Source organism: Corythoichthys intestinalis, chromosome 14 (assembly GCF_030265065.1).
Source record: "Corythoichthys intestinalis isolate RoL2023-P3 chromosome 14, ASM3026506v1, whole genome shotgun sequence".
NCBI lineage: Eukaryota > Metazoa > Chordata > Actinopteri > Syngnathiformes > Syngnathidae > Corythoichthys > Corythoichthys intestinalis.
The window spans coordinates 43,318,418-43,330,957 of NC_080408.1; the positions used below are offsets into that span (position 1 = coordinate 43,318,418).

The 12,540-nt window shown below is 39.4% G+C and overlaps 1 protein-coding gene across 4 annotated transcripts in view; it reads left to right on the forward strand.

The window, feature by feature from the left end:
• Positions 1-12,540, forward strand: part of ano8a (anoctamin 8a) — a 57,319-nt gene that overhangs the window by 26,842 nt on the left and 17,937 nt on the right. For 3 of the 4 annotated variants that reach the window (XM_057857238.1, XM_057857237.1, XM_057857235.1), the window contains exons 1-2: positions 9,241-9,491; positions 12,162-12,272. In XM_057857238.1, the coding sequence (XP_057713221.1) occupies positions 9,329-9,491; positions 12,162-12,272 (274 nt within the window). In that variant the 5' untranslated portion in view covers positions 9,241-9,328. Of the gene's footprint in view, positions 1-9,240; positions 9,492-12,161; positions 12,273-12,540 lie in introns of those variants that run through there. The other variant, XM_057857236.1, reaches the window with a different exon arrangement.

Here is a 12,540-nt window from a genome sequence, read left to right on the forward strand (position 1 = left end):
TTGTAGTGCATTTAAATCACTACCTTACATAGTTAAAGAGTGACACTGTGAAGTACGGCTGCGTGGCCATGTGACGTCACCGCCCTGTGTCGTCAACAACAATGGAGAGCTACTACTTTATTTTTTTATTTAAAATTTTACACATTTTATTAAAACGAAAACATTAGGAGGGGTTTTAATCTCAAATTATTATAGGTCGTCCTAACATTTATATTTTAAGAACTACATGTCTTTCTCTCCGTGGATCCCTTTAAGATTGAAAAATCAAGATTGTCATGATTCCAGTGTATTTGTACACTTTGTGACATTTCAGTTTTTTTTATCGTGCTGAGACACTTTTGAAGTGTGAAATGTGTGCCTTGGCACAAAAAGTTTTTAGGAAACAAGGTTGAACGGGTGGAAATAATTGAAAATTTTTGTCAGACTGGTCTCCGGCTGTGACTATGGGATGTCGCCTCTCAGCAGTGACACCCGGCATGACGAACATTATGGGGTCTATTGTGTAGGAGCCTGGCCGACTGCCTCACAGGCCCTCCTTGTGCAGGAAAGGGAATGGATGCTAATGATTGCGACATCCTTCCTCACCTGGGGTTGTACAATTCTGACCTCTTTTGTCTGTGGTTGCAAATGTTCTCTTATGCAGCCATTTCTAATTGCATTTCCTATTTGCTTGCACTGTCTTTCGGTCCCATGGCTTAGCCTGGTAAAGTCATTGAACTGGGAAGGGAAATACAGTATAGCCTGAGACGTGGGATTCTTCTTATTTCACTCTCAGTGACCTTAACCTCCTTCAGCAGGAGAATTATGGAGGGGAAAGAACTCAGTCGTTAGCTGCTTTTACATGCCTTATGTAACAGCCATTAATACCGTCCGTTTTTAGTTGTAAAGTTCTGGGGTTGGCATGGGTTACCACAGTGAGGTCCATAAATGGGACATAGATGCATTTCTTATCTTTTTGGCTATAAGCACCACAGCAATGGACTGAACACGAAGTATAGTACGTAGATTTCATTCATCATTTGAGAGAATTTACTTAGGAATTACAACACATTTAAAGGCATCGCACCCTGTTCAAAGACAGAGATTAGAGTTGTGTCAGTGTCTCAATATTTATAGATCTGACTGTGAGTGCATACTGTGTGATGTCAACAGCCTGGATTCTGTATGAGAGTTGAAATACTGAGCGCTTGCTAAGCCAGAGTAATGTTGTTTTAAATGCGTATACAACCCTTTATTTTTTACGGTAACCTGGTAGTAAACAACTTCAAGTTTTTTTAAGACTGCTACTTGTTGAGGAGTTAAATTTGCGTCACCATCTCACACTCGTATTTCAAAATTTTCCCTACATCAAGTTAAAGCAAAAGTGACATTCGTGCGAAACTCTCAATCTCACTCATATCTCACAGTACCATTGTAGAATGAAACAAAGCATAAAGTTTATATATATATATATATTTATATATACAGTGGTACCTCTACATACGAAATTAATCCGTTCCAGGACCTTGTTTGTAAGTCGAAATGGTCGTATGTCGAGCAGGATTTTCCCATAGGAATACATTATAATTCCATTAATTCGTTCCACAGCCCAAAAACCTACACTAAATCCTTAAAAAATACTGCTGGTACTATTACAAATGGCAATTACATATAGCAAAACAAATAAATAATAAATAAAAATCGGATTAATAATATAATAATAATAATTCCAGTAATAGTGTAACGAAACGGGTTCTAATAAGGCGGACGTTTTTTTCTGTACCTGAAGGCACCGCGGGGCTGACGTGACAAAGAGGGAGGGGAGCTGGTGAGAGTTTACTTTCGCTTTCAATGCTTTCTTGAGAACATCGTCAATTGCGGCAGACAGCAGGCGTTTTGTGTTGAATAAGTTGTGAAAGAAATGATGAAAACGTGGCGAAGCTGGCGATTTCTCTGGAGATGTTACCACAATAAGAATTGTCAGCTTAACTTATAAAGACTGGCGAACGATGGTCGGAGGAGGACCGTGGAGATGTATTGTTGAGCCATTTCACCCCACGCTCATATTTTTCTGTCATTTGCATCTTCATTTAGAAGGTAAGCGTCAACTTTTTCCTTGTTTCACCACCTGTACCAACCTTTTCTGAAACCTGTGTTGATTTGTCACACAAGAAAATCCGCCGTGCATTCGTCTGCGGTGCTGCCATTGTCGTCGTATTTCGAGCATGTCGTCGGATGTAGAAACAAATGGCGAGTCAAATTTTACGTCGGATGTCGAAAAGTTCGTGTGTCGAAGCGATCGTATGTAGAGGTACCACTGTATGTATATATATATATATATATATATATATATATATATATATATATATATATATATATATATATATATATATATAAAATTCTTGTCAGGGGAGAAAATCCGTTCTCCCTTTATTTTTAGAAGAAAAAGGCTCTCACTCCAGAAGTCTTTTAAAAGTTTACTTATGATCACAAGGAGAACATCCATCACACGTGGAGTACAATGATGCTCTGACGTGGCAGAGCTCAGAGGACTGTTATGATACTGGAAGGCGGGGTTGACTGGTAAAACAATGGTCCCTTGATTGTAAGACAAAATATGTCAAAATACATCATATTATGAAGCGTGGGTGGCCAGGCTGCGCTTTTAAACAATTAAATGTTACATTGTAGCTTTTGAAGAACAGCTTTACCCTTTAGAACGTCTGCCTGCCTGCCCTTCCTCTCCTCAAGATGTAGACAGCTTTGCTCTGAATTATGAATTTTTAGATAACACTTGTACAATAATAAAGCTTAAGCTATATATCAACATCTGAGAGCCATATGTTGAGAAGTAATTCCTTAACACAGACAAAAAAAAGATAATATCAAAGAATGTATTGTCAACGTAACAAGAGACCAACATTATATGTGAAAAGTATTGTTTGTAAAGTAGTACAGTGGTACCTTGACATATGATCGCTTCGACACACGATCTTTTTGACATACGATGTGAAAATAGACTCTCCATTTGTTTCTACATCCGACGACATGCTTGAAATACGACGATTTATGACAGCAGCGCAGATTCTTTGTTTTCCCGCAAGACGGATGTACGGGGGATTTTCTTGTGAGAGAAATCAACATAGGTTTCAAGAATGTTAGTGCAAGTGGTGAAAAAAAAAATGAGGCTTACTATTGAAATTAAGATGGAAATGAAGGAAAATACAGTAGGGCAAATAAGTATTTAGTCAACCACCAATTGTGCAAGTTCTCATACTTGAAAAGATTAGAGAGGCCTGTAATTGTCAACATGGGTAAACATCAACCATGAGAGACAGAATGTGGAAGAAAAAAAACCCTGAAAATCACATTGTTTGATTTTTAAAGAATTTATTTCCAAATTAGAGTGGATAATAAGTATTTGGTCACCTACAAACAAGATTTCTGGCTGTCAAAGAGGTCTAACTTCTTCTAACGAGGTCTAACGAGGCTCCACTCATTACCTGTATTAATGACACCTGTTTTAACTCATTATCGGTATAAAAGACACCTGTCTACAACCTCAGTCAGTCACACTCCAAATTCCACTATGGCCAAGACCAAATAGCTGTCGAAGGACACCTGACACCAAACTGTAGACCTGCACCAGGCTGGGAAGACTGAATCTGCAATAGGTAAAACGCTTGGTGTAACGAAATCAACTGTGGGAGCAATTATTAGAAAATGGAAGACATACAACACCACTGATAATCTCCCTCAATCTGGGGCTCCATGCAAGATCTCACCCCGTGGCGTCAAAATGATAACAAGAACGGTGAGCAAAAATCCCAAAACCACACGGGGGGACCTAGTGAATGACCTACAGAGAGCTGGGACCACAGTAACTAAGGCTACTATCAGTAACACAATGCGCAGCCAGGGACTCTAATCCTGCACTGCCAGACGTGTCCGCCTGCTGAAGCCAGTACACATCAAGGTCTGTCTGGAGTTCGCTAGAGAGCATTTGGATGATCCAGAAGAGGACTGGGAGAATGTGTTATGGTCAGATAAAACCAAAATAAAAGTGTATGGTAGAAACACAGGTTCTCATGTTTGGAGGAGAAAGAATACTGAATTGCATCCGTAGAACACCATACCCACAGTGAAGCATGGGGGTGGAAACATCATGCTTTGGGGCTGTTTATCTGCCAGGACAACTGATCTGTGTAAAGGAAAGAATGAATGGGGCCATGTATGGAGAGATTTTGAGTGAAAATCTCCTTCCATCAGCAAGGGCATTGAAGATGAGACGTGGCTGGGTCTTTCAGCATGACAATGATCCCAAACACACAGCCAGGGCAACAAAGGAGTGGCTTCGTAAGAAGCATTTCAAGGTCCTGGAGTGGCCTAGCCAGTCTCCAGATCTCAACCCCATAGAAAATCTGTTGAGGGGGTTGAAAGTCCGTGTTGCCCAACGACAGCCGCAAAACATCACTGCTGTAGAAGAGATCTGCCTGGAGGAATGGGCCAAAATACCAGCAACAGTGTATGAAAAGCTTGTGAAGAGTTACAGAAAACGTTTGGCCTCCGTTGTTGCCAACAAAGGGTACATAACAAAGTATTGAGATGAACTTTTGGTATTGACCAAATACTTATTTTCCACCATGATTTGCAAATAAATTCTTTGAAAATCAAACAATGTGATTTTCTGTTTTTTTCTTTTTCCACATTCTGTCTCTCATGGTTGAGGTTTAACCATGTTGACAATTACAGGCCTCTCTAATATTTTCAAGTGGGAGAACGTGCACAATTAGTGGTTGACTAAATACTTATTTGCCCCACTGTATTTATTGTGAATGGTAGTATAATCTAAATTATGTTAAAATATTGTAATTTATATTTGATCATAAAATCCCCAAAAATATTTTGGAATTTTTCAAAATGTTTATCTTGTAGGTTTTGAAAACAAATGTTTTCGTATGTTGAGGTACCACTGTACTGTATTTTATTTTATTTTATTTTATTTTATTTTATTTTTACTCAAAGCAGCTCGTATCGTCCATTTACACACTGCCTTACTTAGTTGTGTCATATAATCCATCACCTTCTGTAATGGTTTCACCACACGCAAGATTACTGAGCATCTGCTTCGTTAGGAACATGTAATAAAGCTAAAGCCACATCGCATGGGATTAGGCTTCCGCAGGTTTTCATCAACCCGGGACAAACATCAGATACTGAAGAAAGTATGTCGTGTACAGTATGTTGTCATATTCTGGTAAAAAAAATATATCTATATATATAGTTAATGTGACAATAGTCATCAAAAATGTAGGATCATATCCTGGCCAATAATAAATTTCCTGGACTAAATCAACTGTGAAATTATAGGTGGTTTAATATACTGTAGTTTGTATATTACTACGGGCAAGCGAGTGTCGCTAGAATGACTGAATATGCACGTAAAATGTTGTTAGTCCTCAAATTTATTCTCTGGCTCCTCCTAGTGGGAATTGGACTCATTGATTGTTCAACTCGACATAGCGTTTTACAGTTCAAATTTGATCTCTTACGTGATTTGCAAAGAAGCAGTACAGCAATAAAAGTAATCTCTACTGTGATAGCAAATTCACAAAATATTAAATTTGATGAGAATAACAAAAATAACTGATAAATCATTCTGCTAGTAGGTCAGGTAAAGGTTAGATTCAGGGGCGTCACTAGGTTTTAAGAACGGGGGGGGGGCTAATATCCCCCAGGAGTTACACGGGATGTAAGTGAACATGCACAAAACTTCACAAACAGCTAACAAAGATTGATATTTTATATACATATACAGTATACTTATCATAAGCGGAGTTTAAGGGGCAGAGGGACCAGCACCCCCCCCCCGGTGGCCGAAAAGTGTCATTGCATGTAATTGACTTTCCTACATATATATATAAAAGTTGTAAAGCAAGAAAACAACAAAAATGAATGAAATGAACAAAAAAAGATATTTTTATAATGGGTCTAAATTATATTTCGAACAGATCATGTTACTAGCACTTTAGACGGTCATTTGCTTTGCATATCACGCCCCCCCCCCCCAAAAAAAATGGGGAGGGCAATTTTCCGTCCATCCATCCATTATCTTCCGCTTAGTCCGGGGTTGGGTCGCGGGGGCAGCAGCTTTAGCAGGGAAGCCAAGACTTCCCTCTCCCCAGCCACTTCAGCCAGCTTCTCCGGCGGGATTCCAAGGCGTTCCCAGGCCAGCCGAGCGACATAGTCTCTCCAGCGTGTCCTTGGTCGACCCCGGGGCCTCCCGCCGGCGGGACATGCCCGGAACACCTCTCCAGGGAGGAGTCCAGGAGGCATCCGAACCAGATGCCCGAGCCACCTCAACTGGCTCCTCTCAACGCGGAGGAGTAACGGCTCGACACCAAGCCCCTCCCGGATGACCGGGCTTCTCACCCTATCTCTAAAGGAGAGCCCGGACACCCTGCGGAGGAAACTCATTTCGGCCGCTTGTATCCGGGATCTTGTTCTTTCGGTCACGACCCACTGCTCGTGACCATAGGTGAGGGTAGGAACGTAGATCGACCGGTAAATCGAGAGCTTCGCCTTTTGGCTCAGCTCCTTCGTCACCACAACAGACCGGTGCAGAGTCCGCATCACTGCAGACGCTGCACCGATCCGCCTGTCAATCTCCCGCTCCCTCCTACCCTCACTCGTGAACAAGACCCCAAGATACTTAGGGCAATTTTATTCATTCATTCATTTTCCATGCCGCTTATTCCTATTTTTTTTCTTTGATTGAAAATATTTTTTTATGATTGAATCAACTTTTTGGGCGATTGAATGATTTACTCACAAATGCCCTACCAATAATATGGCCCAAACACAAAAAGGATTGCTACAATCAAAACTTTTTTGAAATGAAAAATTAAGTGTTCAAATGCAAATTTTTGAGTCTCAAATATGTTTTCGCATTCAAAAACTTTTTTTCTATGATTAATTTTTTTTTTTTTTTGATTGAAGTGAATTTTCTTTTGAAAATATATTTTTTTTGTATGAAGCAACTTATCTTATGAATGATTATTAATGACACAAATGTCCAAGCCAAAATGTGGCCCAAACGCAAAACAGCATTACTTCAATCAAAAAAGTTGCTTCAATCAAAAAAATTGACTTCAATCAAAAAAAAAAAAAAAAATCTGATAAAAATAGCTTTCAAATGCATTTTTTTTTTTTTTTCAAATTTATTTTTGCATTCACATTTTTTTTTTTTGATCGAAAAATGAAGACACAAATCTAACTTCTTATGGCTTCGCCCAGGGAATACAATTTTTGACTGGGGTTACTACATTGGCACGACAGCGGCGGGTGTACCATATTCAATGGATGACAATCTTGGCGAAAAGTATAGCTGTCCTAAGCAGCCTGGTTTAGAAAGGGAAACAAGGGAAACAAAACACACAAAAAAACGCTCATTTTCAACTTATTATTATAAATTCTTGTGAGTTAATTTTATTGGTGACACTGTGTTTTGGGCTCATCAACATGTTGTGCCCCCCCAGCCCAGAAGTCAAACTCCGCCTATGATATTTATACAGGGGCGTCACTAGGTGTTAAGAACAGGGGGGTTTGTTTACATGTAAATAGTCATGGAAATAAAGAAACCGCACTAATGAGAAGGAGTGTCCAAACTTCTGGCCTGTACAGTATATGGGTGTGTAGGGGTGTGTGTGGGGGGCGGGAGGGGGGTATGTATGCCATATATGCAGTATAATCATCTTCTTGGCTTTCTCCACTTTCTAATCATTAATCTCCTACTCACCTTTTAAGTAGTGGTCTCTCCCCTGTCACCCTCTTTGCTCCTCTGCTCTGACTGCTACAGGTCCATAAAGGTGGTGGACTGATTATTATTAGTGTATTATTATGACTATCAATCGATGATAATCATAGCTCAGCGCTCAGCTGCTGTACTCATCTGCGTAAAGTGAGAAACACAGCTGATGCTCCAGAAGGAAGTCACCCCAAAGATAGCTATAACAAGATTGCACACTTAACTCCACTAAGACCTTCACAATGCATTTCAGACTAACTAGCTAGCAGCAGCTAAGTAGCAGCTTTATTTCAGAGCTGGGATAGAACTTTTGACCGCAAAACAACAAATGGTAAGATGTGCACAGAGGTCGGCTGCGAAAAAGAAAAAAAAAAAGTACTACCGACTGCTAGCTAGGTCACAGGGAAAAGGCGGACTGTATTTTCAGAGATGTGGGCATAATTCTCCATATGAACAAGTGGAATGGATTGAATAGCGACGCACTGAAGGGGCTCGCTACCTTACTCTATGAGGTAAGGGGAAATTGACTGATTTATGACCATATTTACGTTAATAATGACAGGTTATATGATTATTGATTTAAACCAATATCCAGGGAAATTATTATGAATTTTTATTTTATCCCAGACTAATTTTTGTTGTTGTTGTTTTATTTACCTGACGTTTTGGCGACTACTTCCGGAAGTAGTCGCCCAGACATGTCAGGTAAATAAAAGAACCTCAAACAATTGGGATAAAAGAAAAATTCATAATTTAGAAGTGTAGACAAAATGAACTCAATACAACTAATATTCTGGTAACTTCATAGTGAATATATGAGCATTTTTTGTATATATATATATATATTTTTTTAATAAAACTAATTATTTAGGGGGCTTTAAGAATTTTTCAAGGGGACTGAAGCCCCCCCTAAAACACCCCTAACGACGCCACTGGTTAGACTGAACCAAAAAAAATGAGATAGTTGGCATCCACTCACATTTTAAAAATCCAATCCACTTGAATTGTCTCAATCCCATAGATTGGATCTGTAGCATTCTTATGGCAATGAATGTGGTAAATACACCTTCCAAATTGACAGCTAATTCGCCACACTCATGCAGTTTTTTTTCTACCCTCTTTGCATCAAATTGTCTTATTTCACTTAAGCGTATTTTATTTTCATCAAATGCGTCGTTGTCAGCGATTTATAGTGATTTTCACAACAGTGAAAAGCTTTTCCACTAGATGGCAGAATGCAAACTGTTATACCTGTTATCCACACTGCCCTATCAAAAAATTAAAATGGATGTTTTTACAGTGCAAGTGTGTTTGTTGAAGTGTTCTGTATGGTTACAATGCAATTTCGATGTGCACCATTAATACATACAAAAACAGTGTTCCCCGTCCTCTGTCGTCACCAGCCTGTCACGACTGGGGCTCCTTAACGTGTCATTTCCATGATCATGTTCCTCCTCCTCCCCCCGCGTCAACATCACATGGGTCTTTCCATCATCCCATGCAATGGTGGTGTATTAAACTGTCGTCTTGTGTCTGGATAACATGTGCAGCATGCACGCTTCGGGCGTCGGAGTAGCTGACACCGAGGTTGCAGACAAGCAGCACGGTGCAGCGGAGAGGATGGAGAGAACGCCCGCGGCAGAGCTGCAGCCTGGGACCGACGACCATCATCGGGGACCGGCTTCAGCAACATACGGAGTGCTCGGTAAGTGGACAGAAAGAGTGGGAAGCTGGGTCATCATACGTACTTGGTGGTGGTGGGCTGAGGGTTGCATTTTCGTGCAGTTTATGGTACTGAATGACTCCCAGCGGGACCAGATGTGGTGTAATGAAATGGTGGTTGTCTCAGATGCTATACAGTCTGGACACGGTGTACGTTAAAGCTTCAAACGGGCCTCTCAGGGTGGTGGTCCACAGGTGTACCCAACACAAAATTAAATAAGGATAGAAAGCATAGGCGGAGTTTGACTTTTGGGGGAGGGGGGCACAATATGTTGATGACCCCGAAACGCAGTGTCGACAATAAAATTAACTTACAAGAATATTCATAATAAATTGAAAATGAGCATTTTTGTTTCCCATCATTCTTGAGGGGAATTCTAAAATCAGGCTGCTTAGGCTATACTTTTGCCAAGATCGTCATCCATTGAATATGGTACGCCCACCGGTGTCGTGCCAATGTAGTTACCCTAGTCTGGGTGGAGCCACTGCACTGCACTGATTTGCTTGATTTCCGTGTTTTGGTGATGTAGTTATCTAGGAGGTTTTAAAACATGGCACATCCATCAAAAAAATAAACTTTTTTTGTGTCGTATACCGTAACATACGTACTGAATGTTAAAAAAGGGCAATGTTTCACTGTTTTACTTGTAGGATGACCTATAACTGTTCTTACTGTAACTCAAGTCCTGTATGGAGTTTTTCCAGTTTAGCAAACGTCGATGTCCAAAATATATAAGTGTGGTTCTTTTCTGCCTTCAATTGTTTAAGTTGACAACCCTCATACCTAATTTGTGTGTGCGCGCTCCCGCGGTTGTGGCTCTGTTGTACAATTTGCGTCTTTAGTCAGGCAAATTGAAACTCCGCTCACCATTTTGACGGTGGTCTCTAACGTTTCATGGGCCACATTTTCAATCCTTGGTTCTTGCTCAGTAGTTGTTGTTGCTTTCAAAAGCAACAGGTTTAAAAAAAAAAAAATACGTATAGCCTATCCATCTTGCCTTTTCGGTCCTTGGGTGGCTTTGGCTAAGCCTACGAATGACCGTCTAAGGTGCTAGTCACAATCTGGTCGAAAAATAATTTTGACTCATTATAAAAATATCTTTTTGGTTCATTTCATTCATTTTTTTGTTTTGTTTTATTGCTTTAGAAATTCCATAGACAATATTTTACCGGAAAATTCTTAATTTTAAAATCATATTTTGTATAGGAAAGTCAATTACATGCAATGACACTTTTCGGCCACCGGGGGCGCCTGCCCCCCAGGGAATATCCGCTTATGATAGAAAGCCTTTACAGTAGGAAAGCCTTTGCAGTATTGCCCTTGTCAACTTCATTGGGCTGCAGCGCTAAGTTTGTTTATTTACAAAAATAATACAGTAACACATAGGGTTGGGCATCGTTTGAAATTGAACGATTCCGGTTCCCATTCCAATTCCACGTTTCAATTGCAGTTCCGAACGATTCTCGATTCCGATTCTTTAAAGAGGCAGGTTAAAAAAAAAATACAGGGTCAAAAAAATTGCATAGTTTATATTAAATTCTTAACTTCTCAATGATTTTTTAAAAAATAAAATGAACTTCTCACGAGGCTAATTTTAACTTGTATATAAATATCAGTCTTTGAACTCGAGCAATTTTTTTCTGCTTGGCGCTCAGGGCATCGAAACAAGGAATTGAATTTTAAAAGTTCAAACGATTCCGGGAGCATCGGATGATTAGAACCGATTCCCATCGATGCTCGATGCCCAACCCTAGTAAGACAAGAGTAAAATATAGGGTACAATGATTTGACTTCATCCACCTCTTAACATTTGCTGCCACAGCGACAGACGCCCAATCCATTTTGACTAGGAGAGCTGACAGCGAGTAAATCCTAGTTGCAAATGGATTGGACGTCGAATGCTGTCAGTGGCACTAGAGAATAGGGCTTTCAAAACCAGAGGTCTATGAAATGCTCCCTAGCTTCTAAATGAAGAGAAAAAAAACACTCGGGTCTAAATTGATAAAATTTCATAGAACAAAATTTCAGCTGTGTATCTGCACATAGTGATTTAACATTTTTGAAAAATAAACACAAGTTCAACAGATCCAGTTGCTTTGATTCAGCTTTTGTGGAAAAAATGATCTAGGGAGACACATACATGAAGCAAAGATACATTTTTTAACAACCAAACTGACATTTTAGTTATTGAACTATAAAACGAAAAAAAAAAAATAATAATAATTGGTAGTTTGATATTGTGACAGTACGTTAAACATGAATTAGGCAATAGATGTTAGAAGTTAAAAGGAGGGGAAAAAACGTTACGATATGGAGAATGATTTTTGGGATCATTGTATTCATAGCTGTCCATCTATTTAAAATTTCAAGTTATTTGGTTTTCATTCCTTTTTTGTTTTACTTCCATTTCTGATTTCAATTTTTTTTATTCTCTTGATGATTTAATGTGAGTTTTACAAATCATTTTATCCCTGTTTGAGGATCTTCATGTGATATAAAGAACTTTAAATTGCCTTGTGTTGAATTGTGCTATACAAATAAATTTGCCTTGCCTTGTGTTCACTGCAATTATGGCTTGTAATTCTAATGCTTAATATGCATATTTTGCTATGCGCCTTCTTTGACGATGCCATTTTTACATCCTCTCTCTAGATAAATTGTTTGGAAAGAGGCTTCTGCAGGCCAGACACTACATATTGTCTCGGAAGTCCTGGCTCAAGATGGTTCCAACAGAAAACTGTGACATCCTGATGACATTTCCAGGTACTGAAGAAAGCATGTCACAGCCATTTTATACAGACACAAAAAAAACCTTTGAAAACATGGCATGGTATTTCTGCTAGAAAACCAAATGACAGGAGCACATATCCACCAGACACTTAACAACTGCCCTTCTCTTGCTATTTAGCCAGATGGCTTGTTTTATTTAATGTTGTCAAATTGTCATCCACATCCCAAAAAGGGTTTCTATGTCAGCTCACAACCTTGTATCACCCAATGTCAGACAATTAAGTTAAAAAACTAACTCCAC